General features: G+C 41.8%; 2 protein-coding genes across 2 annotated transcripts; one reads left to right on the top strand and one right to left on the bottom strand.

The window, feature by feature from the left end:
- Positions 1-38: 38 nt before the first annotated feature.
- Positions 39-17,381, bottom strand: grm5a (glutamate receptor, metabotropic 5a). Its single transcript, XM_046410261.1, has 18 exons — positions 16,651-17,381; positions 15,961-16,265; positions 15,738-15,871; positions 14,263-14,524; positions 13,581-13,695; positions 11,011-11,260; positions 7,048-7,283; positions 6,777-6,898; positions 6,574-6,698; positions 6,317-6,485; positions 5,084-5,210; positions 4,303-4,420; positions 3,733-3,919; positions 2,978-3,136; positions 2,762-2,887; positions 2,439-2,621; positions 2,122-2,291; positions 39-1,037 (listed from the first exon to the last, which is right to left on the bottom strand). The coding sequence occupies exons 2-18, from the start codon at positions 16,186-16,188 to the stop codon at positions 119-121; spliced, it is 3,630 nt and encodes a 1,209-aa protein (XP_046266217.1). The 5' UTR covers positions 16,189-16,265; positions 16,651-17,381; the 3' UTR covers positions 39-118.
- Positions 17,382-19,062: 1,681 nt separating this feature from the next.
- LOC124070384 (tyrosinase-like) lies at positions 19,063-24,756 on the top strand. The gene is made up of 5 exons (XM_046410263.1): positions 19,063-20,343; positions 20,779-20,995; positions 22,767-22,914; positions 23,007-23,188; positions 23,358-24,756. The coding sequence occupies exons 1-5, from the start codon at positions 19,522-19,524 to the stop codon at positions 23,603-23,605; spliced, it is 1,617 nt and encodes a 538-aa protein (XP_046266219.1). The 5' UTR covers positions 19,063-19,521; the 3' UTR covers positions 23,606-24,756.
- The last annotated feature ends 143 nt before the right edge of the window (positions 24,757-24,899 follow it).

The raw sequence follows: 24,899 nt of genomic DNA, 5'->3' as shown, positions 1-24,899 counted from the left end.
AACCATTCAGAAAAATCACATGTAAAAAGGCATTTAAGAGTTTGGTCCAGTTCTTTCGGAGAATAAAATACTCCAAAAAGAGCATAAACAAGGTGGAAATGTTGCAGAGAGAAAATGTTTAGAGAGAAGATGAGCTCTGGCTGAAGTGTTTCAGCAGCAGCTGGTCATATTCAGCCTCAGAGGCAGGGGACATCGAGGGGGGAGAGCTGGCATCGGAGCTCAGCGATGAGTCTCTAAATGGGGAGGGAGGCGTCAAAGCCACCAACTCCTCCATATCCTTCGCTCGTCTGCTGCTCACGCAAGTCCCGGCCAGGTGGTCATAAATCTTACCTGCTTGTCGATTCTCACAGAAACTGGAGACAGCTGCCACCTCGGCGTATGTGGTGACTGTGGAGGTGGTTTGTCTGCTCCTGGATGGGAGGTACTGAGGTGGGCAGGGGACAGCGTCTGCGACCACGGGCAGTGCAGTGGTGGTGGTGGGGCTGACGGGGACTCCGCCTGGCAGCATCATGGTGTTCAGCTCGCTGATGTTGGCAGTAAAACGGTTGACCACAGAGCTGATTTGGTCCATGATGGTGGTACCCTGAGGTTGGCCGCCAATCATCCCTATGCCGATGTCACCCACACCTATGATGCTAATGTCCCCACCATCAATCATACCAGCACCCTGGCTGTTGTCAACACCTCTTCTTCTGACCCCAGCAGGGTGCTCGGGGACGTAGGTGGGTAAAGCTTGAGCCTCCTCTCCATCCTCCCCTCCCTGGAAGCTCCTTGCCTTTGCTGCATGCTGGCTGATAGTGAGCAGAGGTGACTGAGAGGGTGAGCAGGTGAAGGGCTGAGACCCCTGTGGCTCTTCGTACTGCTCTTTGACACCAGTGTCCGCAGGTGTATCTCCCTCTTTAGAGAAGGGCTTAATAATGGCTGTCTGGTTCACCTCGACGGCTTCCTTTTTCTTGACATGGAATGACATCCTCTTCCACAGGTTTGGTCTGTAGCTGCGCTCAGTCTGCACCCAGGTCACTGATTTCCCATTGGAACTGTAAAACATTAAAGACAGATACCAGTTGTCGTTTGAAAATTAATGATAAATACAGCAGATCCACGAGTGATGCTGTGTATTCCTGTGTGTCTTCTGTAAACTGCAAGAGATTACATGTAAAGATATATGATGTATACTGTATAATGAAAAAATATCAGGATAACCCACCACCCATATACATCGAGGTTCATGTTCTACTTCTTCTCTTCTAGCATCCCCCATTCTATCTTCTGCCTTCTGTTTAATTTCATGTCTCCCTTCATTTTCTTTTATCTTCCCTGGAAAGAGAAATCTTTAAAGGCAGTGGGTCTCCTCTGGGAGTACTTAACCCAAATGAGCTAGTCTTTTCGCAGCTCAGGGAGCAGTTTTTCTTGGCATATCCAGCCTGTTGTGGTGGATTCAAGCTCTGATTTACCAAAGACAGTTTGAGAAGGAGCAGTGATGGTTTTGTTCTTGGAACTTGTGGACAGAAACAACTTCAGTATATGGCCACAAAAAGAGCAGTTTAGATTGCCTGATAATAAACCAAGCAGTTTCATTCTATTGCTTGCACTTTCTCCCTCTTACCCCTTCTGCTGGACTTTATCCTTACCCAACATCATTACTAATTAAATCCTTCCCTAGGATAAAAAGTTAGGTGACTGCAACGCAAACCAAGGATTTTTACCTTGATGTGGCCAAAATCAACAAAGAAAAAAAAAGTTTGTTTGATAGATGCCGTAATTAGGCGTACGTTACAAATTAAACATAATACGCAATGGATCATTCAATGTGATGGACTGCATGCAATAAAAATGAGGGATCTGACTCACTTTTCTGCCACATTTTATATAGGTAGCAGTTGAAAAAAGAAGCCTTTTCCCTTATTTTTATATGTTGGGGACGTGTGTTGGAGACAACATCCTTTCAAAGATTAAATCCAGTTTATATAACATATATATTGTACATTGAGTAGAAACTTAATGAGAACTACTTTAATTAAGGAAATGTTTTCTTAAACTAACCCCTTATTACACTGGGTACTAGACACTGAGGCGTTAATTTATTCATAGCCTAATACCCACTTAGTTTCCCTCACATACCTGATGTTATCTTGTGAGGACCCACTGCGTCGAAATAAGTTGGCCATGCTGCTAGAGGATTTGCCAGACTTGGCAGCTTTCTTGGCATCACCCACGTGCATGCGCACCACGGTGGATGTTGTGAAAGCACTACGGACATTCTTCTCAGGCTTAGCGAGCATGATGTACACCTGACCATGAAAGTGAACAAACTATTAATAAAAATGGTATAAAAAATGATTCCTACAAAAAGGAACGGGAGAAATTCTTAGAACCATGTCGGTTTTTCAATGTAACTTTGTGTGAAAGTATGTGAGTTGTGTAAGTATGTTTCTTACCTTTGGGACAAACATGCAGCAGAGAGCCACTGTGGCACTGAGGCTGACACTAAAGCACATGGTTATGATCTTGTAGTTGGAACCAAAGTAAATAGGAACAAAGGCCAGCCAAATAATACAGGTGGTGTACATGGTGAAGGCAATATACTTGGCCTCATTAAAATTAGCCGGAACATTACGAGTCTGTAGGACAAAAGAGAGAATATAACTTTTAAAGCAGCGTAAGTTGAAGTAGAAAGGACAGGATGGATGAGGATGAAAACAAAGAAAAGCTCTCAGTGCTAAGAAAGAAAAACATAGAGGTACAATGTATAATGAAGTACCTTGAAGGCGTAAAAGGTGCAGCTAAGGATGAGCAGACCATTGTAGCCCAGAGGCGCCACCACCCCCAGAGTGGTCAGATTGCAGATCAAGTGTACCTCACGGATACTGGGGTAGTCATAGACCACCTGAAAGAGGAGAAAGGAAGAGGTTGCTTTATTACATTTATAAATAAATGTAATTAAACGTCCCCCATATTGTAAAACACACACACACACCTGTGGTGGCTCGATGATAAGAAGTGCCACAATAATCCCCAGCTGCAGCAGTATGAGTAGGAAGGCAATGACCAATTGTGCGCAGGCGGACATAAAGCGCGGTTTCTTGGTGCAGATCTTCTTCTTGCTGCCTGCCAGGATCCGTGCTATACGGTTGGTCTGGATCAAAAATAGATCAAATGGTTATGAAGGCATCACTTACATCGACTGTGAATAATACTGCTCGAACTGATTCAGAACAATAATCCTTGTTTCAGTTCCCAGATCTTAAACAACAGCCTCAGCCCACACAGAGATCCTCATCTTCTACCTTAACTCCTGTACTATTGGCCATCACCCAATCTGTGGAGGTAATTCTTTTAGGCCTGTCCTTATCCTTAGATGCCCTTCTATTTATGCTAAAAACCACAGAAGCATTGGACTAAGACGGTAGACAAGATGTCTGATCAAATGTGGCTGTTCAGTGCCAACTTCAACATATACAGTATCCTGAAAACGGTCTTCTTTGTTGTCATCTGTAGGAATGTGTAATGAAAGTAGTGAATGTTCCTCAGCAGCTACATTCAGTGTACACATCGCAGTTTTGTTCTGCTGACTGCTGAACTTTCTATTCACGTGCCTCTTGCTCCCATCATCCCGTTTCACATGGAGGTGTGTCAAAAACGGGAGAAAGAGAGATACGATACTGATACGACATGATACTGACTGCGTGTATTTGTTTCCTTGTCTACTGGTATCAGAACAGAAAAAAGTACCTTGGTGACTAGAGCAGAGTAGCTCATGGCAGGAGACAGGCCAATTCCCAGCCGCTGGAGGTAACAGTAGACTATGTGGGGCTTGGCGATAAGGCTGAAGGTGCACAGGTAGCCCAGGCATATTCCGGCCAGGATGATGTAGCAGAGCTCGCGACTGGATGACTTGACCACAGGAGTGTCCCAAAATCTATAGTGTGATCAAATTATAGCTGTGTGCACAAAATTGGTAAAAGATAGCTGGGGGAGGGCTAATAGAGTTTTACCTTAAAATTATCACAAATTAATTAGCTGGACAAAATGATTCAAAATTATAAAGGATACATTTATAAGCAATATTCGGTAGTGATAAATAAGTTTAAGAGAAGCTAGAGTAGATTTTAGTTTGGCAAAATAACCCAACAGTAGGTCAAAGCATACCTGTGTCTTGGTGGGCTTTTCTACACCTGGGCATTAGGTAAAGTTAACCCATTTTGTATTGTTAAATGTTATTGCCACATCAACCCAAACCGGATCAATTCTTACATCCGCATGTAGGCGTACATGATGAGTAAAGCTGTTCAATATAATTACTTGATAAAGACAGAGGTAACAAAAAGTGTAGCCATGAGGCCCAGACAGGAGAAGACCACAGCAGCGATGGGCTCTGGATCCCCCCAACGCACATACTGCACCGGGATAGGTTCACAACCTGTGGGATACAGAGAGAGACACAGAAACTTTCAAGCAATCTTTAGATTTGTCTGCAAGAGTGATAGTGAAAGGATGTGCATTTGTGTGTTTACATAACAGCAACTTGATGTGGATGTGGCAAAAGAAATTCTCTCTTTAGCGTCAACAACAAAACTCCTGTGTAAAATCTTAAGTTTATGATATAGTGGGGTCATGAGAGATGAGGCAGTTTGTTGAGAAACATTAAAGGGATCACAGGGAGACAGAGCAGAGTGATAACAGGATGAAGACCCTTCTGCTCTCTGAAGGGGAATGCACATGAAAAGGAATTTTATGTTTTTCAAACTACAGAGAAACAGAAACCTTGTGGGAAACAACAACTGGTTACAAAAGAGCAAGAAAGGGGTCAAAGAGTTTTCATAGACTTTGGAGTTAGGAAATCTGGCTTCAGCCAAATCCTGCATTCTGGCAACCATAGAAAAAATTCTATTGGTGTGTAAACAGTACATTAGTATTTGTGTTGAGTGTGTCTTAGTTCTGAATGTTTGCCAGTTTGTGTACGTGGGATGTAAGGAGATTTTGGGTAAACCATGAGTGTGTGACCCAGATTCAAGGCTCTTCAGGCCTGTTTGAAAATCTTGTATTTGTAAAGTAACAGACAGACAAGTGAAGTAACATTTACCAGTGAGGTCATCTGTGGGCCAGGAGCCGAGGACACAGGCTCGACAAGTGTACTCGTCAAAGACAAACTCGTTCTCCTTGCAGGGAGTGCAAGTCCAACAGCAGCTCACCTCTCCTTTACGGATCACCTGGAGACATGCACACAGATGGACATAGACATACACAGACACACACACACACACTGTGAAAGGGTGGAAAGGTCTCAAAGCTCCAATGGCACTTTTCTGTAGCTAATCTTACACTTTCACAGCCCTGTAGAGCAGGGAAATGAGGATTTCTTCACCAGGGGAGCAAAAGAAGAACAAAAGAAACACGTATGGAAAAAAACAGAAAAACCGTTGGTGGCATCATGGAGGCATGGCGGTTCACAGATCCGTGCTGTCACTTGCAGAAAGTTCTGGGTTCAGTTCTCAGCTTTTGTCAGGCTTTGCACGTTTGTCTGGGGCTCCGGTGCTCCACTTTCCTCTCACTGATGACATGCAGGTCAGGAGATATGGAAATCATATGTTGTCCTTGAGTGTGATCACATGTCAGCCCTGTGATAGTAGGAACTGTGAGACAGGAAATGCATTGCCAGTATGATAGGAAGTAGGGGATGACTCCTATATATTGTCAAGATCAGCACAAATTTGAGTCAAAGTGTGCTTGGGAGTGTGAGGTCTGGGGGTTTGAGGTTAGGAAGAATGAACAAGCACATCTCCTTAAAATCTTATGCAAGGTACTGGAGTTCTGAATTCCCTATTGCCATATTACAGGTAGTCAGAGTGGAGTGTGTGGGAAGAATTTAATGTTGGGATGGTAAAGAGGGGGCAGACTGTAACGTTCTCGATGATTTGGACAGTCTGCAGGGAGTTACAAAAGCCCAGATGGGACATGATTAACGCTTGAACAAAGAGCTTCGCTGAGTGGCCCCCGATGAGGTACGTGAAGATCTGACTGGACTGATATTTTAGATTGCAAACTTACAGTTAGGGCTGCTGTGTGGGCCCTGCTTGACACTTTTCTTCAGTAAAACTGTGATATCTGGTTTATAGTCAAGCAAGTATATATGAAACTATGCCTTTTGGTTCGAAACAGCTGATAACATCAGCAAAACTTAACAACAATGTAGATTATAAATGCAATAATAATAATAACAATAATGATAGTGATGAATAAGTTTTAAGAAATTCAGCAGAGCTTGTTGATTTTAAAACACATTTATGTCAAGGGTGAGCGTTAAAGGGGTGTGTACTTTTATCTGTGCTTTCTGGCAGGGCTCGGAGCAGACCGACTGGATGATGTCAGTGTTGTTGCTCCAGATCTCCTCATCGTTCATCTTCAGGCCACCCTGATCCCAGCTTCCCACGTGGATGTAGGAGTACTCGTCCTCGCCTATGTGCTTGAAGTTCATTATCTCATACCTGAAATGAATCAGCAAATACATACATTTAAGATTTATTTCATCTTCCTTCCTTTCCTTTCTTCTTTCATCATCATCATTATCCTTACCTGCCAGGTGAGTCTCCATTCTGGTCAAACAGGATGCTCTCTCCAGATACGCCGGTAAAGTTGGTTTTCATCAGGAATTCAAGCAGCTTGCGTCCATCAATGGGCCGCATGTTTTCACACAAACCCTGGCGCCAAAGGAGGAGGCACACACTGTCAGGCTCAATGTGGAAGCACGCAAATGTTCACACTGTTCATTAATGTACCTTGTATCCCGGACAGAGGGCTTCCTGCATGGCATGCAGGCCATAAGCCATGGAGTAGATTGCATTTATGACAAAACCCATCTTGGTGTCTTGGGCATAGTGTTGTCGCAGAGACTCTCTCCCTGTGGAGAACAGAGACCTGCTCATAAGGAGAAACCCAATCAATCGATATCGATGAACCTGCGAAAATTTGAGGGTGTGAATATAGACTAGATGACAAGTGTATGGAGGTGAATGTGTGTGTGAGTCGTGATCTTTGCAAGGTACTCACAGGTGCAGGTGCGGTTGTACTTGCTGTTCTCCTGTGGATGCCCCCTCAGCCTGCACTGGAAACGATGCTGCCAGAACTCGGGGAACCAAGGATTTCTTAAGTTGGCATCAGGCTTCAGGTTCAGGTAATAATTGTCAAACCAGGTCACATACGCTGACTTCAGCTTTATAGTGATTCCACCCGCTGCCTCTTTCTGGTAGCCGTCGGTCACATCGTACCTGTCAGCCCAGCCATCACTGGACAGAAGGGTGGAGTAAGGATCCCAGTAAGACTTTATAGTTTAATGTGTACAGACAAACATTTATAGTGGATGTATGCAGCATATTTTTATGAAAAGGTTTTCTAATTTTTGCAGAAACCAATTGGTATACATACTGTAAATGCTATATAATTACAGCATCTTGGTTATCCTAACAGGAGGATAACAAGGAAGCTCAGATGTTTTGAAATAAGAAACATAAGCTCTTATTAAAAATCACTTTGGGGAAATATTTCAGATATCAAGGTTTGATAAAAATACAGGATTAGGGTAAGTAAAAAGTAAAATAACACACTCTATGATTGCATTTTTAACACAGATTGAAGGAGACAGGTGGTGCCTTGCAAAATGAGCCTAATGGCTGCTCTGCCGTTAGCTACAGTAGAATAAAATATTTACCATGATGACTCAGATGTACCAACACACGACTCAGCAGGTGATGAAAATAGAGTTGAAGAAATATGGAATGTTTTTTTTCTAATGATGTTCATGTGCAAAGAAGCCTTGTAATAAACTAACAGGGATCGAAGTTCGACCATGCTCGGAGGACTTGTATGTTATGTCCTCTCTTGTCAACATGTCATTTTGTTTTTTTATACTCTATTTTGTATGTACTGCTTCCATGGTAACTTTGTTTGCAAAGTTTGCGCCTGTGTGCTGATTAATTGGATCTCTGTAGGCTCATTATCTGTGAAGTTCGTTGACATGCGCTCGCAATGAAAACCATACTGATTTATTTTATTTTAACAATTTAAGGAGCAAATACCTCGGTGCAGATACATGCCCTGCATTGCAGAAATGTACTCTTCCTTTGAGCCTGTCTGTTAATATATTTTTAAATCTGACAAAGATGGAGGGTATGTTAATTTGTCAACTCGAGAATGTTATGTAAATGATTAAGTATCGGTTTAATTCTACATAAAGGCAGTTTGGTATTACGCCCTCTGATGCTAAACTTTAAATGCCAGACAAACACCAGCAGACTGCAGCATCTGCAGACACAGTTGCTATTTATTCATTCTGTTATCTTTCCCACTGGACAGTCTTGTCTACAATCATCAAAGACAAAAAGGTTGATTACACCTCCACATATGTGCATACATGTAAACACGGACATCTCACCGACACAAAGAAATACGCTCTTTTCTTTCTAACTGATAAAAAAAGCCACAATAAGTCATTTTTGAAAACTTCGATAACCGAGCTGGAGTTACACAACGGCTGTGTGGGTGGTTTTTTTTTTTTTTCATGATGCCTGGTTCTCTGGGTGAGGTAGGAGATCATTTCATAACACATCCTTAGAGAAGCGAGCACAGAAATTGTACACTGGCATAAAAAAGACTGGAATGGATATGAAAAGCATGGAGGGCTTTGACTCTGGATAGTTTGAATCACTCTTGAACGAGAGCTCTGAAACCCACACATCGACCTAGGAGGGCAATATGCAGCGTGCAGCGTGTTGCTGCACCACCTACAAGCCTGAAGACACACACAAGAGTGCGCGTGTGCGCTCTCACGCACACACACAAACACATTATGCTCTTGTTTCATACAACACAATACTGGTCAGCTTATCCAGCCAGATCTTTTCTGAGTGGACACTTCAGAACTGTGTGGTGGTGCAAACTTGAGGCTGAAAAGGAGTCAATTTCTATAATTAAGCTAAACAAGAAAACAAGAAAAAAAAAAGTGAAACAGCTGTCAGAGCGTGCCTGAGAAAAAAACACTCTCCCACAACCAAAGCAATGTTGGTTGCTGCGTTTCGGGCTTGGTCAGGTGCTCCAACAAGTGAGCCAGTGGATGATCATGTTGCTTTACAGGCACTAGCAGCTTCAAGTGGTTGGTTGGAGCACTTGAATAAAGGCGTTCTCATGTCTCCTCAGATAAACACAGCACCTCCCGTGGTCAACAGGGAGAGGTAGCACTGACAAGGATTAAGGAGGATCACGCCAATGCCAGGAAAAAATCTGACCAAACTAACTTGGAGCAAAACAAATGATGATTTACTGATAACGTGTGAAAACAGATTTTGAGTCATTCGTGCTGATGTTTATTTCAGTGACAGAGGATTTTGTATCAATAACCTTGGTTTGATGAGCCGCATTAAATGATAAAGACTGTACACACACGCTAGCTAGAATGAATGTGGGTGCTAAATTTCACAATCAGTAACATGGTAGGGGACATTGCACTCAGAACCACAAACGTCATCCTCACAGTAGGATCAGACAAAACGTTAAGAGGATCACCAATGTTTGTCAGATTCATCCTCTGGGAAATATGAATGTCTATTCATGGAAATCCATCCAATAATTGGCTAAAAACAGAGAAGAATTGTGCTTTTGCCCCATATTGAGGAAAAAGCCTCTTGGAGCATCTTAATTCTATTACGTTTTGTGTCATGTGCAAGAATTTTCACATTTCTGTTGATTTGTAAACAAACCAAGGTGAAAGCTGACAGTGACTTGGATACAACAGTTCGAAATAGGCTTAAGCAGGGCTGGCAACAAAAAGAAAACAAGCAAAAATAACATTATCTGCTCGTTCAGTCTCTCTCTTTCTATAAATGGAACCTATGCAGGCACTGCACAGATACACAAACCTTTTGAAAAATCCTCCAGGATGACATGAAAAGGATGGTTTGTCCATGTAACTAACAAGAATAAGAAGAAGGTCAGCAAAGCCAAAAACAAAAAGTAAGGTCAAAAACATTTCGCCGAAGGAGGACAGAACTCTTAACAGGACTCACAAACATACTAGTGCACACTCATGTTCGATAGCATTAATGAATGTGCATTAAAAAAAAAAAACATGCACAGATGTGCTACCTCAGCAGCACAAATCTAATTACCTTCAAACCAGAACAGCAAGGAGAAACATCTTAACAAATTGGTTCTAATCTCTAAGACAACAACACCACATCTGTCTGGGAGCTCTGTGCGGTAATATAGAGCGTGGTGTTTTGCAGTATGTAGTTCAAGGTTATTTTATGTTTCCTGCTGTCAGATTTGAGCGACAGCCTACATATGTGGCTCCTAATGAGGAAAGGCATTTATAGAACACCAGGGACGAGAGTGAGCTAGAGAGCTAAACCTTAAAATAAAACTTGTTATTTTCAGGGAGAGTGAAACCTCCTGCTAAATCAACCTCGTCTCTCCCACTTATTTCCATTTTATTGTGTATTTTAATCAGATCTCTTCTCTTCTGCACCATATGCCCAGCTTTTACTTCCCTAATAGAAAAATTCATTTTTTAATGTATGACCTTCCATAATGATTTCAGAAATTGAGTGTTCTGTTAAAGCACACGCTGGGTGATGTTTCCCATTTGGGAGCTTGTAACTGGGTTTTACAGTGAAAGCATAGTGAGCATAATTTGAATTGCTAAATAAAAACAGAACAGGTTGGATTTGGCTTTGTCAATACAGCAACAGGTGAATCACAAACAAAAAACATTCATTAAAAATACCTCCAGTTTCCTAGACCACCGTGAAGTTGATGGATGCGATGAAGATGATAATGAGGATGATGATGAGAGGACAGGGATGGCTCCGATGACAACAGACACATCTTGTCTGATGATGCTGGACATCTGAAGAGAGTCTGAATTGGAAATTTAATGCACAACACTAAAAAAGGTTGAAGTACTAGTCCATGAGTCAGAAATGTAGTCATGAATTCCACACGCCACAATCCACCACTCACCTTCCAACCAGCAGAAACTCTCCCACCAGACCCTGTCGTCTCATGGCCATCAGTATGCCTCTGACCGTCATGCCCTCGCAGAAGCAGGCCACCACCCTGGCCTTGGGCAGGTGGCCTCGTAGCTTCTGCAATAGCTTGTCAAAGCTCCGTTCCCCTGCGTTGCTGTATATCTTATCGGAATGGGCGATGCAGATCCCTTCCTTTGCTGCCATGTCTTTAAATGCCTCCATACCACTTTCACCATAATTACCTATGGAGGGGAAAACATGAACGGAATGGTGTTCATATACACACAATAGTGCATGTACAAAATCTGGGCTTTATTACCTAAATAAAGCTAACAAACAAATTAGACTGTAAAATAACTTTTTAACTCATAGGACACAAAGCTGCGTAGACAATCAAATACACTGGTGTAATGCCAGCACAACATTTGAATCTGTCCATGTAAAACTGTTGGGGGTTAGACCTCCCTGTTTTTCTGGAATGAGGTCACCTACTTTCTGTACTCTCACTCCAGGCATGGCACCGTTTGAAGTATCCTTTTCATTACTACATGCGATTTTTACTCCCACATGTGGCATGCCTCCTTGAGCGTAACTCAGTATTTCATTATTTACACTGTATTTTCACCTCGGTTCAACTCTGTTAAAGTTGCTGATGTTGCTGCCACTCTATATGCACTGTAATTACTGTATTTTATTCTTTAATATTTCTTTCCTCCAGTTCTAGATCCCCAAGAGGCGCTTTTAACTTCTGTTGTAAATAAGAATTACATTGTTGCCTGCAGGTATAGGCAAAATGCAATGAAAAGCAAGACGAGCAGTTCGGTGTTTCATAACCGCAATCTTAACCTATGGGGTGGTGGAATCATAGCATCTCTTTACTTGGGATGTCTGTGCTTCTGTCAGTGCAGCTTCTTCTTTCTTTGCATTAGTCCTTATCATTTTTGGACAATTTTGTTGTGTGTTCTGCGGTTGTTCGTGCGGGTTAAAGCTAATATCATTCACTGGCTCATAAAGCTTGTCATTAGTTTATGCAAATGCAATGCAGAGTAACAAGCATAAGGCGCACCTGCTTTTGACAGATAGCATTGTGCTGTTGAGCTACCAAGGACGTACAATATATTTGTCATCATTCTTAGAGATGAGAAACCCAATAATAGAGTCTGGCATACAATCTTTGCTATTCAAATGCTGGGTATTTTTGCAAAGAATGTTTGCCTTGTTTGGTTGTCTTATGTCTAGTTTACAAACTTACACATAGTATCAAAACGTTACATAGAATGACATGTGCAGTCATCCAGTCTGCAACTTACACATTAAAACTTAAGGCTTTTCTTACAATAAGAGGGACCCATGACATGAAGTTTTATCCTGGAAATGAACATTTGGCATGTAAAAAAATCTTTCTCAACAACCGTTTGGTATTTTTACAGAATTAACTGCAGTGATCCAGTCAGGATTTAGCACTTATTCTTATCAAGAGGGATTTATTTCATAAACATAAGGCTTTGAGTCACTGAGAGTTTTAAAAAAAGGAGTAAATGGATGGGAACAGTTCTGAATACTGAGGCTGATACTGAGAATAACACCAGTATCATATATGTTGTTTCTGAATGGGTCAGATTAGTGATTTTTTAGAAGTTGCATTAACCCTGTGCACTGATGTTGTCTAAATGTCTACGGCAGGCAGTGAGGGATAGCTTTGGGATTAAGAATTGGAGCTTTTTATCTGCATTAGATTCACTTGTAGTCGCATAGAAAGAAAAATCAAATTAAGCCATTTTGTACTTTTGGATTCCAGTATTCACAAAAGCCATCAAGAATTTGTTTTGAGACAAATATGTTAATTGCTTCCTAAAATTATGGGTGATTTGAGAAATAAAATGCAAATCTGATCATGAGTAACTGCTGTGAGAATGAGATCAGTGGCTAAAGCATCACTGAAACCAGTGGAGAAAGCGCCATGATACCCACAGAGTTCAAAGCCTGCAGCAAATGTTCTCTGGGAAGCTTTTCCAGATGTGCCTTGACATTACAGAGAATATATAATCAGAGCTAATTTCATATAAATGTCATATCCATGCAATGTACAGTGATAACTGAAATCAGAGGTTTAACAGGAGAATGACTTTATTCATGGAATGTGACTGTGCTGTGCTGTGTATCTCTGCAGGCTTATTTTGGCTCCAAAATACGGAGCCAAAATATCCAACATTTAGCTCCAAGCTTGCTTGCTTAAATTAAGACCTGAAAGAAAGAACCTTGTCTGGCACTCCTCACAATGATGCAGATTGCACAATAATGCAAATGTTTCTGCAATTCTGATCTAATGTGAAAGAAAAAAAAAAATTCTTCTGTAAGCTTCACAAAGATACTATTTACTTCTGGACAATTGTATTAGGCAACAATAGAAGCTACAGGTGCATGTGATGGTACCTCAGTGTAATGGTCATAAATGCTGCTTAATCCGTGTGTAAATTAGAATGAGAGGCAGAGGGAGAAAGGAAAGGAGAATGACAGAAAGCAAACTGTGAAGCAGTAGCACACACATGCACACAGTCTCACCCTCTGTGTGTATTGCGGACACGTAGCTCCAGCTGTATCTCTTCACGATGTCCACCATGGCTCGGGCTTGTTGCATATCTGATGGCACCACCCTCATGAAATATTTATACAGGCTCTGTTGAAAGGAAATTAAATGTTCACAAGTCTGGCTGTCTTCTTGCTATGTTTCTACTTGACAGCCTGTCAACTAGTTACATATGCATCCATAATAACCTCCCCACTCAATTTAAATTCACTGCACACTGGCTAAAACACAGATGATACATATTATATACTAGAGTTTTAGACAGTTTATTACAAATCAGGTATAGACTTGCTGCATATTTTACCTGGCCTTCCCATTTCCATGAAATTCCTGATGTTTTGAAAACTGTCTTTCAGATAAACAATCCATCAAAATGTGAAATCTGCTTTTCCTCTTGGCATAGCTGCACCATCGCTACAGGATAGTGTTTTTACAAGTTATTTTAGAAAGTCTACACTGTAGCTTAAGTAAAAAGCAAGAATCAGTATGCTGTTCATTTTCATTACACCCCAAATGAGAAACTGCCTTAAAAGAATTTTTAAAAATTCTGTCTTCTATTGTATCTGTACAACGATATGTTGCTACTTTGTAATTCAATGTGGAGGTTTGAAGTTTGAAATTTCATCAGATTTTATTGTTTCTGTTTATTGGTCTTACCTTGTCACTGAGATCCATGCTTGTGGCTGAGTATGCTATCTGTGGGATGTTGAACAGCTGGAGGAGATTTTGCACCTGAATGGCCACGGAGCTGGATCCTGGCCCAATGAGCCCGACAATGGGCTTCTTCCCCTGCATCAGCAAACTCCCTGCCTCTGCAGTACACCTGCCCTGGCTCTCCTCCTCTTCGTTGGACACCAGTGTGTCCCGAATGAACTCGATACTCTGCTCCAACGCCACCGCAGAGTGCCAGCATGAGTCCCTGGTGTAGAAAGATTGGGTTCACACTTGTTTAGGCGAGCATCGTGGAATTAAGTGGCACATAACTTGGAGTAGCCAATTTAACACTTTCTAAGTACATAATCTTGGACTCATGCTTTTAAAGAACCACTTGACTGACACCAATTTTTTGAGCAGTGAGAAATCTGCAATCCAAAATTCAGTCAAAGCTGATGTGAGGTTTCAGCAGCCTGAGTCAGTCAAATCAAGCTGCTGTCTTCTTTTTAGAACAAATCTGCCCTTTTTTCCCCCTCCTGAATGGCATTTCCGTGCTGAGCTGTGGCAGACAGATACTTCCTGCTGGCCACATGTAGCAGCAACATCAGCTTGATATTAGCTTCATCTGCACTATGGAATGTTTTTTGTGAAAGACAGAGGCTGGAGACTGGATTTTGTCCCTCATTTATTAGAGTGAGGTTGAGCTTGGAAGAGATCACTTCACAGCACTTATGGAGAGGAGGAATGATTGCAGCAACCAGCTCTTTCAGCGTATTTATTGCATTTCAAGTGCTGCAGTAGCTTCCACTTGAGATGTTCTGAACCCGATTTTTAAGGCAATGTCCCCAGACAGCCTTTGTTAGGAGGTCAGATTGCCCTGTTGGTGTGACCTGTGGGTCTTAAAAGGTTTTTTCTTCTGGTGACTGTTTGTGGATGCCTGCCTGTCAAATGTACTGCATTACGTTTACTTTTAAATTACCTGTTTTCTTGTCTGCCTACACTCTGCCTTGAAGTTTGTCATCTCCTTCAAGGGTTGCACTTATGGTAGCTGTAAATCTTTGTTCCTATAGAACATTGGACCCAAATTAAGAAATATTAACCTTTGTTCTTCCCTGAGTTTATTATTGTTGGATTCAAAGAGAAGATGTATCTGGAATAACATTTTAGAGGCTATAAAACCCTGAATAAAATTACACTGCAGTTAACATGACAAACCTTTCCTCAGTGCCTCGTATTTAACATTTTATAAAAAGCAGAAACCAACAATGTTGCTTCATTAGTACTACCCCACCCTGAGTGTTTTCTTTGTGGTCTCTCTGGCAGACAAACAAGAGGAGCCATAATTGGTTGCAGTTAGCCCTTCGTCTGCATCAAAATTTTTCATTGTGTCAACATGTGGTCCACTCATAGACCAACAGTAACAACTAAATGGCACATGTATAAGAACAACCAGAGAAGTTTTGTGATTGGTTTCTGACCTGATCTCACAGCCCAGGGTGATGTTTGGGAGGATATTGGGATCTGCATTAATCCGATCCAGAGTGTGCATCATGGCCTCCACTCTCTGGATTCCGTACTGCTCACGCACCGCACCGCACTTCCGCTCATGGACCTGAGCAAAGTATAGCACAGCTGGATTACTAGAATTTCTCACGTAAGGAGAAAAAAGAGCGCACACACTTGAACACACATAACATGTACCTTGTCTGCAGGTGGTTGGTGGTGGACAGAGAACAGAGCTCCTATAATGATGTCGCCTGGGATATGTGCTAATACCCTTCTCTCATTGTTCTGGGCATTGACCCCAGCCTGGTCTCTCAGGCCCAGCCAGCTCAGATCATCTCCCAGTAACACGCTCACTGCCAACAGTCTCACATATAACCTTAATCTATTTCCCATCCCCATGTTACTCCTCACATCTCCTGCCATCCTCTTAGAGCTGAGGTTCAGATGAGTGTGTTGTCTTTGGCACGGTGCCCGTAGTGCCTGGGGAAAGAGTTAGACTCCTGAAGAAAATGATAGAGATAAGGAAGTTAATGAGCTCAGACAATACACCAGCACTTTTCAGTTTAAGAGTTCTTTTAGACAGAGTGATAATGTTTTGATTAATAGAAGAGAATTAAAGAGGTTGGCTAGCCATTCACAAATTACAGCTTATTTAAACCTTTAAAAAAAAAAAAAATGCTCTTCCTAAAAAAAAATACATCAAGTTGCTATGGTGTCTATGGTGCTGAAATGACACTGGCAGTCTGTGCAACTTAAAATCGACATGTAGTACTGGAGGTCCAATAAAGTAGGCAACAACTGATGTAAAACTCAATTATCTCCTCTGTATTCAAGAATCCGTTCATTACTGCCGCGCACCCAAAGTAACAGACAACTTGAGCCTACCTCTTTTGTGCCAGCAGCCTTGCAGATGCCATTCCTATTGAGAGCGTTTCCATCACAGAAGAGCAATAACAAGAAAAGCGCTGCCGGTTTGTGCTCAGGCTCAGTCTGGCGCCTGGCTACAGCGCACTGCAAATAGCAGCAGATAATATAGTCCGTTACTGGAACATGTTTGACTTTCTGACGCACAAGGCGGCCCCCCTTTCCTTCTCCACCTCCTCCTCCTCCTCCTACTCCAAAAACAGTGGAAGGCATGGAGCATCAACAGTGACTAAATTGGTACCGTGGAAACTGTGGAAGGCTACGGTGGGGGAGCAACACAGACGCATGTTAAATATATGCATATATATAAAAACAAAACACGAGACAGAAGTAAACAAATATATGAGGAAACGAGCAGTGGACACGAACAAATAACAATTAAAGCATCAACGGTGGTATGCAGCGACCTGTAGGAGACTGACGGTTTCTGTGGCTCGAAAAGACGAATTAATCTTTAAACAGACATTCAACTGCCCAAACGTGATGGAACGAGATGGTTCCCTCCAACTGGAAAGTTAGATGTAATATCCAGTTTGGATGTATCTATTAAACAGAGTCCCACTTCTGTGAAATGCCATTGACAAAGATAAAAATAGTGATGGTATAATCCCATATTTTTTGTTTTGTGGATGACCTTCTTGTGCGTAAAGGTCAATTTGACTCAAGTCAAAGTTTAAAATCAGAAAACATGAGAGAAAAAACTATTTATCTATTTGGTTACCTGGTTTGGGGTTCTTCTGACCTCAAGAAATGATTCTTTGAAGCTCTTGCTCAGGTCAGGATGACTCCATGTGTAATTAAAGGTCTGTTATGACCCAATTTTTGAATGAAAGACATTAAAAAACATTGACTGTTACCAAACAAGAAGCTCTTTGTTCACTGGTCAGAATGCTGATCTGACAAAAAAAGTAAATGATAAGTAGGCTCATATTAAAGTAAATGTAAAGCATGAGGTCAACTTGACCTCAAACATAATAACCGGTTTCATCTGCAGTGGAAAACCAGCAAAGCAGAATCTGAACTTAACAAAGCACACAATCAAGCAGGGGTCTTTAGAGGATCCTCCCAACTAAATAACATCATTTCAGCTCACAGTCAGTTGGGGAAATGAACGTTTTGTAGGATAAGATGAGTGACGCACAAACAGCAACGATCTTCTTTTCAGACAATGATCGGAAAGTCTAATCAAATCAAAAGGAGGTCAAATGTGTAACTGGGGATGTCTCTGCGTGGGGATTCTTTGCTGGGTGCCAAATGAATGAATTTGTGGTTTCTTCGTTGCCCGGGGAGACTGAGAGAGCAGACGAATTGCCGTCTATGAGCTACGGTGGTGTTGGAAGTAGCTACATGGCGCCCTCTGGTGGGAACTCATATCTGTCATCAACTTAAAGTTTAGTTTTTTTTTTTCCTCAATCACTTCCCAAAACTCTTCACAAAGTCGGCACAACAGAAGGAAGGAAGGAAGAATCTGGAGTATTTGTCATGATATGGTGTTACTTTTGCTTCCACCACATGGATGTCTCAACATATGTCCAAAGATTACCACGAATGGATCAGGCATGCAGAAAAGATTTTTTTAATTTTTCCCCGGTGTGTTTAACAGAACAAGTTAGAACAAGAGGTTTGATGTAAAATCAGAGCTCGTAGCCAAATGCAGAAGAGCAGGGCTGTATTTCAGTATCTGTAGATATCCTACACAAGTATGCAAAGATGCAAAGTGAATACTATAGTTTGGTATAGTATAATTACTTTAGTTTCATTTTGTGTGCTTGGAATGTTTTTTTTTGTTTGTTTGGATGTAATATTAACCGTTGCTGCTCTGAGCTGGATGTCAGTAAGGTGAAAAAGACCCCAATGTTCTCGCTGAGTAAAAGATATCACGTGTAAACAGATTCCTAGTTATCAGACTAAAGATTAAAGATCAGACCGCTGCTCGAAAGAAGTCTTCCTCGAAGAAGCGTTCTACAAATGAGAACACCACATATTCTTGCCTCAGAGGAATGACTTGCGTTTATTATGCTCTGATCATCAGTAAATCCTTTGTTTTAAGCCCCCTGCTAGTTTACAGTGTAGGTTAGGACATGCAGTATTGTGGGGTCATATGACCACATCATCTGATTAGAGGAACCTTAAGTAACACTTTATTAATCACCAAAAGAGAGAGTTTTGTCAAATGTGCATTTTTCTTTCACATAAGTTTTAGTGTTTTAATTAAAGCATTTATGAGTTTGAAATGTCTTTGTGTCTTGATGGGGGCTTGTTTGTAGTTAGTCAACCAGTCAGCTGTGGGTGGTGATTTGCCCTCAGCAAAGGGGAGACAACTGTCCATATTCACAAAGCCCCGACACCCACACCCCACTCCCAGGCCTCTCTCTGTGGTGCCAGTCTTTTCGTGGCAATTTTCATCACATAAAGCCAACAGTAACAGTTTGCTTTATTTGTGTGAGTGTGCGTGGATCATGAGTTACGCGCCTGTTTTACACTGATGACCCGGGCCCCTGAGAAAAGCCGTTGTAACCTGAAAACATGAGCTCATGTGGTCTTCAGTTGTTTTTTTTTTTTTCTTTTTTTTTCTGAAAGTAGTTTGACTGCAGTCTTGGGTCGTGTAGGCAATTGCGCCGCCCCCCACCTCCCGTCATGAAATGAGCTTCACCCTGAGGTTAAGCTGCATGTGACTGGCTCAGTAAAAACGAAGGTGGGGGGGTTGTGACCGGAGAAAAACTCTGAGGATTTTAAGCCCGTGAACACATCACATGGGGTTTGACTCACACTTTATGCACTGGTTCATGTGTCCGTGACAAACCAGCGTTTCCAACCAAAAACCTTGCTGTAATGTGGCCACTGATAACTGTGAGTTTCTTGATATCTTTGGCACCCAGCTATCAACAATTCCCACGTCTGTGCGCCACCCGGGAAGCTTTGCGCACCAAAGAATGCTGCCCTGCTTGGGAAGGGGACGGCTCGGCCTGTGGAGCCAGCTCGGGTCGCGGATTCTGCCAGGATGTGGTGGTGCCGGACCACCCTGATGGACCTCAGTACCCCTTCTCCGGTTTGGACGACAGGGAGAAGTGGCCCTTGGTTTTCTACAACCGGACCTGCCGGTGCGCAGGGAATTTCATGGGTTTCAACTGCGCGGACTGTAAGTTTGGCTACTTTGGGGTGAACTGTAACGAGAGGAGAGAGTCTCTGAGGAGGAATATATTTCACCTGTCCAGGACCGAGAGGATCAGACTTGTGTCTTACCTGAACTTGGCCAAGCAGACAGTCAGCAGGGACTATGTTGTGGCCATCGGCACCTACCAGGAGATGGAAAATGGCTCCAACCCGATGTTCGCTGATGTGTCTGTGTATGATGTGTTTGTGTGGATGCATTACTACGTGTCCCGGAACGCGCTGTTAGGCGGCCCGGGGAATGTGTGGACCAATGTAGACTTTGCTCACTGGGGGCCTGCGTTTCTCCCTTGGCACCGCGTGTACCTGTTGCACTGGGAACACGAGATCAGGAGGCTGACAGGAGACATGAGCTTCACCATCCCGTACTGGGACTGGAGGGATGCTCAGGGGTGCGACGTGTGCACAGACGAGCTGATGGGAGGCCGGAGCCCTCAGAATCCCAGTTTTCTCAGCCCGGGCTCGGTCTTCTCTTCCTGGAGGGTAAACACACTCAAGTCTTCCAACAATCTTCTCTCCTGCGGTTACCAAAATCCTTCCCTGCCCTTTAGTTTTTTGTTTGAGTTTCTTGAAGAAGAGACATTTTTTATTTAAAAGATTGTAAAATGTTGTTTAAAAAAAACAACAAAAAACAAGGCTGCATGAAGCTGATATCAAAGTTCACTAATTAACTCAGTGTTAAATAGATGAATCAATAAATATTACAAGCACATTGCTTTCCTCTGTTGATCAAGAGGGATATAAAATGCTTTTACAGTTACTTTTGGCTTGCTTGGGTGAGATTTACCTGGACAGAAGGGCCAGCAGAGCTATTTTCAACCTCTTCGATGCTGACAAATATTCACTTCATTGCTGACATTTGTGCTGGTGCTCTCATCCGCTGTACTGCAACATGTTCCTGTCTGTATCCTTCAACAGGTGCTGTGCTCCCAAGCAGAGGACTACAGCAGCAGAGGTGTGTTATGTGACACCAGGCAAGAAGGTCCGCTGCGTCGAAATCCTGGAAACCAAAACCGTAGGGTGGTTGAACGATTACCAACTTCAGCAGAGGTGGAGTTCACTCTCAGCTTGTCCGACTATGACACCGGAGCCACGGACCGCAGTGCCAACATGAGCTTCAGGAACACTCTGGAAGGTCAGATAAGCTTGACCACACACACACACACACACACACTGCTGACACTTGGCTGCTCCATCTTAGAGTTTTCTCCATTTCATTCAAACAAAAATACTGGAACTCAAAACTCTAAGCACAGATTGTATCATTTAGCACACTTTGCCCACGTGGAAGCCACTGGGATGCACATTTCCACAGCCTTATTGTTACCAGTTGATCTCACTCTTCACCTGTTCACGTGCAACTGGCACTTTAATTATGTGTCAGAGCCTAAAAGAGGCCTCAGGTCTGCTGCGTTGGGGAAAAATGGAGCAGCACTCACAACAGAGAAAGAGTGAGAGGAGGAGGAGGAGAAGGAGATGGAAGGCAAGTCATTATTTCTCAGTTTACAGTATGATTAGGGGAAGCTGGTCTGGGAATACTTTGGATTATTGCATTCTGATACAGTGATTGGGTCAATGCAGTATTTATACGATACACTGACAGTACTGTATTACAGTATGTCAGCCGTCTTTGAACAGCATGTACCATGAAAATTGCAAAATCTTTTGGGTCAAAAATAGCTCCCTAAAAAAGTTGTTTCGTTTAAAAGGTATGTACTAGTGTAGGACTAGTATTTTGATATTAGTCTTATAGTCTTAAAGTTAGTGTTCAAAAAGTTCTGTAACAGATATTCAGAAGAATATCTGAATTTCTATATTCTCAATATATTCAGAAATTGAGCTGTAGTTTCAGTAAATGTGTTGGGGAAAACTGTGAATTGTACATAGTTCTGCACTGCGACTCTTCAATCTGGCTGTGTTAATGTGTTTCCCTGTCGTCCCTAATGTGCTGGCTATGTGTGTGGGCTACTCTTTGCGTTGCTGAAGACTAATTTGCACTTTAATTAGTGGCCTCAGGCAACATACAGTCAGTTTATTTGCATTGAATGGACATAACAAATGAAGGGAAACTCACCACTTTGAATAATCTGACAACTCGAGTTGGTTTCAATAATGCATTATAATCTTATTGATTGCTAGAAGCTGTTAAAATGCTTTAGCTTACCATCGCCAGCATGTGTGCAGATTATGAGCCCTTACACCCATTGTTTGGCATACGTCAGCGTAACTTGTGGATAATTACTGATTTTGAAATTATTTATCAATGATTTGCAGGTGATTAACAAGAAATAAATAACAACCTACACTTTATCTCTTTTAAAGTATGCAGTGAATGTGATATGAATGTGAAATTTTGTCAAATTGAGGGTTACAGATAATCATAAAAAAGTATCCAGCAATTCAGAATCCGAATCAGAATTCCTTTATTTATCCCCGAGGGGAAATTCTTGGATTTGTGCCTCGCTTGTCTGTGGAGTCTGAGCAGATAACATCAGCTAGTATCTGCATTAAATCTCATGTTGGCTTTAACGTGATTTCAGGTTTACTACTGAAGGAAGGCGAAATCACACGTTGCTAAACATATATTTTTAAAACTGATACTAGGTTTCATATCAACTCAGAACTATCCAAATAAAGTGCTATTTCCAACATGGCCTTTGGGGTGCGTGATGGTTCAGGATACATCAGATCTGAAGAAATTAATGTTTCTCATACCTCCTAGCAAAGAAAGATGGTCCACTGTAGGAGAACTTTATGGAGACTGACATTGCCATAAACAACATGTTTAGAGAAACAATGCTTGTCTATCAGGTTGTGTGACAATATGTAATTTTACAACAAAAAGCCTTTGTTTCCCTAACCATTGCATGCTGCTACAACCTTATTAAATACTTGTTTTCTTGCAGGATTCGGGGATCCACAGACTGGGTTAGGAAACAGTTCTCGTATGGGCATGCATGCTGCTCTCCATGTGTTCATGAACGGATCCATGTCCTCTGTGCAGGGCTCGGCAAATGACCCCATATTCCTCCTCCACCATGCTTTTGTTGATAGGTGAGACACATACAGACACATATTTTATTATTGAAGTACATTCACATATGTGCACCTAACAGCAGCACTGTGTTTGTTCTCATCCTCAAAAGTATTTATGAGGAGTGGCTTAGGAGGCACAGACCATCTCCATCACAGTATCCAGAGTCTAATGCTCCTATAGGGCACAACAGTGAATACCACATGGTGCCTTTCCTGCCCCTCCACAGAAACAGAGAGTACTTCATTACCAGCAAGGACCTGGGGTACGAATATTCAAATCTGCTGGATGCTAGTAAGTTCTGTCTCTGTTTTCTACATTGATTTCCTTAATCACTGCTTTCCATTATCTCCATTGATGTCTTTTGTCATTCTTTCCTTGTATTTTCTGAAATCTAATGGCTGAATTTAGGGGGAAAAAAAGTTTCAAACCAGTACCTGTACGTTTTTTTTTTTTTTTTCAGATCAGAGGCTAGCGGAATCCATACGTCCTTACCTGGAGGAACTGGAGGATGTGTGGCCCTGGCTGCTGCTTGCAGCGCTCTGTGGGGGAATCGTAGTAATGACTATTGTCGCTGCTGTCATAACTGCAAAACGGCGATACCGAGGATTGACTTGGAAAAACTTATTTGCCCTCCCAGAGAGACAGCCACTTATCTGGGGCAGTGACACAGAGGAAACCAGCCACCCTAACTACCAAACAACTATGTGAATGCACAGCCAGTCCTGTGTTGTGATGAATTTTAGTATCAAAACACTGTGAATTATACATTACATTGACTGTAATGAGCCTCTGTTCTTTTTTAAGGTCAATGATTTCAACTGTATTAAAAAAAAAAAGTTAAATATGTTAAACTTTGAACATGTTCCACCCACAGCTTGTCACTTGTCAAATTATTCTACCCATGAGGTTGGGATTACACACGATCTGTGCAACATTTATGGTTCCTGTCATGCAAACGTTCCATAATGACTTTTCACATTTATCCTTTGGGGTTAACATGTTTCTGCTGATTACCTTCAAAATCTGGTGCTGCATTGTTGCGTTGGGTTGCATCAGTCATGTACGCAAGCATTTATTATTATCCTTATGTGGGAGTTGACTGAAGCACATTTTCATGAACACTGATTCATGTTTGTAGCGTGAGACATGCTCTTTTGACAGGGAAAAAGGTGATTATGTCTGTATAGATGTTAGGTTCTAAGGCAGCACCAAGTCTGAGTTCAACGCTCCAACCTCTGAAAAAAAAAACCAAAACAATCTATGACATTTGGCAATAGTGCAGTGTTGATACAACTCTGAACAAAACTTGCTCTGCATAGGCTGTATGTGTGCATGAGAAATGCACACATTAGGACTTGGATATAAAGCAGTGCACACACATCACTCCCATTTTAAAAGTTCAACAAACATTTATTTTTGGTACGATAAATTGGTTCCCTAATAATTTTAGTCCTGTCTCACAATGTCATTCAGTCAATTTCCGCTCATACGTTCTTAGCATTGAGACATGCCGTCTAGCATAGCATTTTTATAATACAGGACAGCTCAAAACGCCTTACTTTCAAGTAGCTGTCTCAGATATTACAGTACATTCTCAGTAAATAAACTGTGCTATGTTGCTTTGACATGAAATGAGGAGATAAATACAGCAGGGATTATTTGGAAGCAAAACTTGTACAAAATATACATTAGGTTAGATTTAAAAAAAAAAAAAAAAAATTAGAGCAAACCAGCAATTTTAACGGTTACCACTAATGATTGTTTTCACGATTAATCTTCACCTTAAAATGACCCTTTCGTTAAAATGTCAGAAAATTGTGAAAAAAATTACATCATCACAATTTTCCTGATTTACCATCAGAAACCCTTGCATTTCAGAAGCTGGAATCAGCAAATGTTTGACATGTTTGCTTGGAAAGTGACTGAAACAGTTAACTATCAGAATAGTTGACAACTAATTTTCTTTCAACTGACTAATCAATTGATTGACTACCCATGACTA

This window comes from Scatophagus argus, chromosome 14 (assembly GCF_020382885.2).
Source record: "Scatophagus argus isolate fScaArg1 chromosome 14, fScaArg1.pri, whole genome shotgun sequence".
Lineage (NCBI taxonomy): Eukaryota > Metazoa > Chordata > Actinopteri > Scatophagidae > Scatophagus > Scatophagus argus.
The sequence above is the reverse complement of the archived record's forward strand: the minus strand, read 5'-3'. Positions and strand labels throughout refer to the sequence as shown.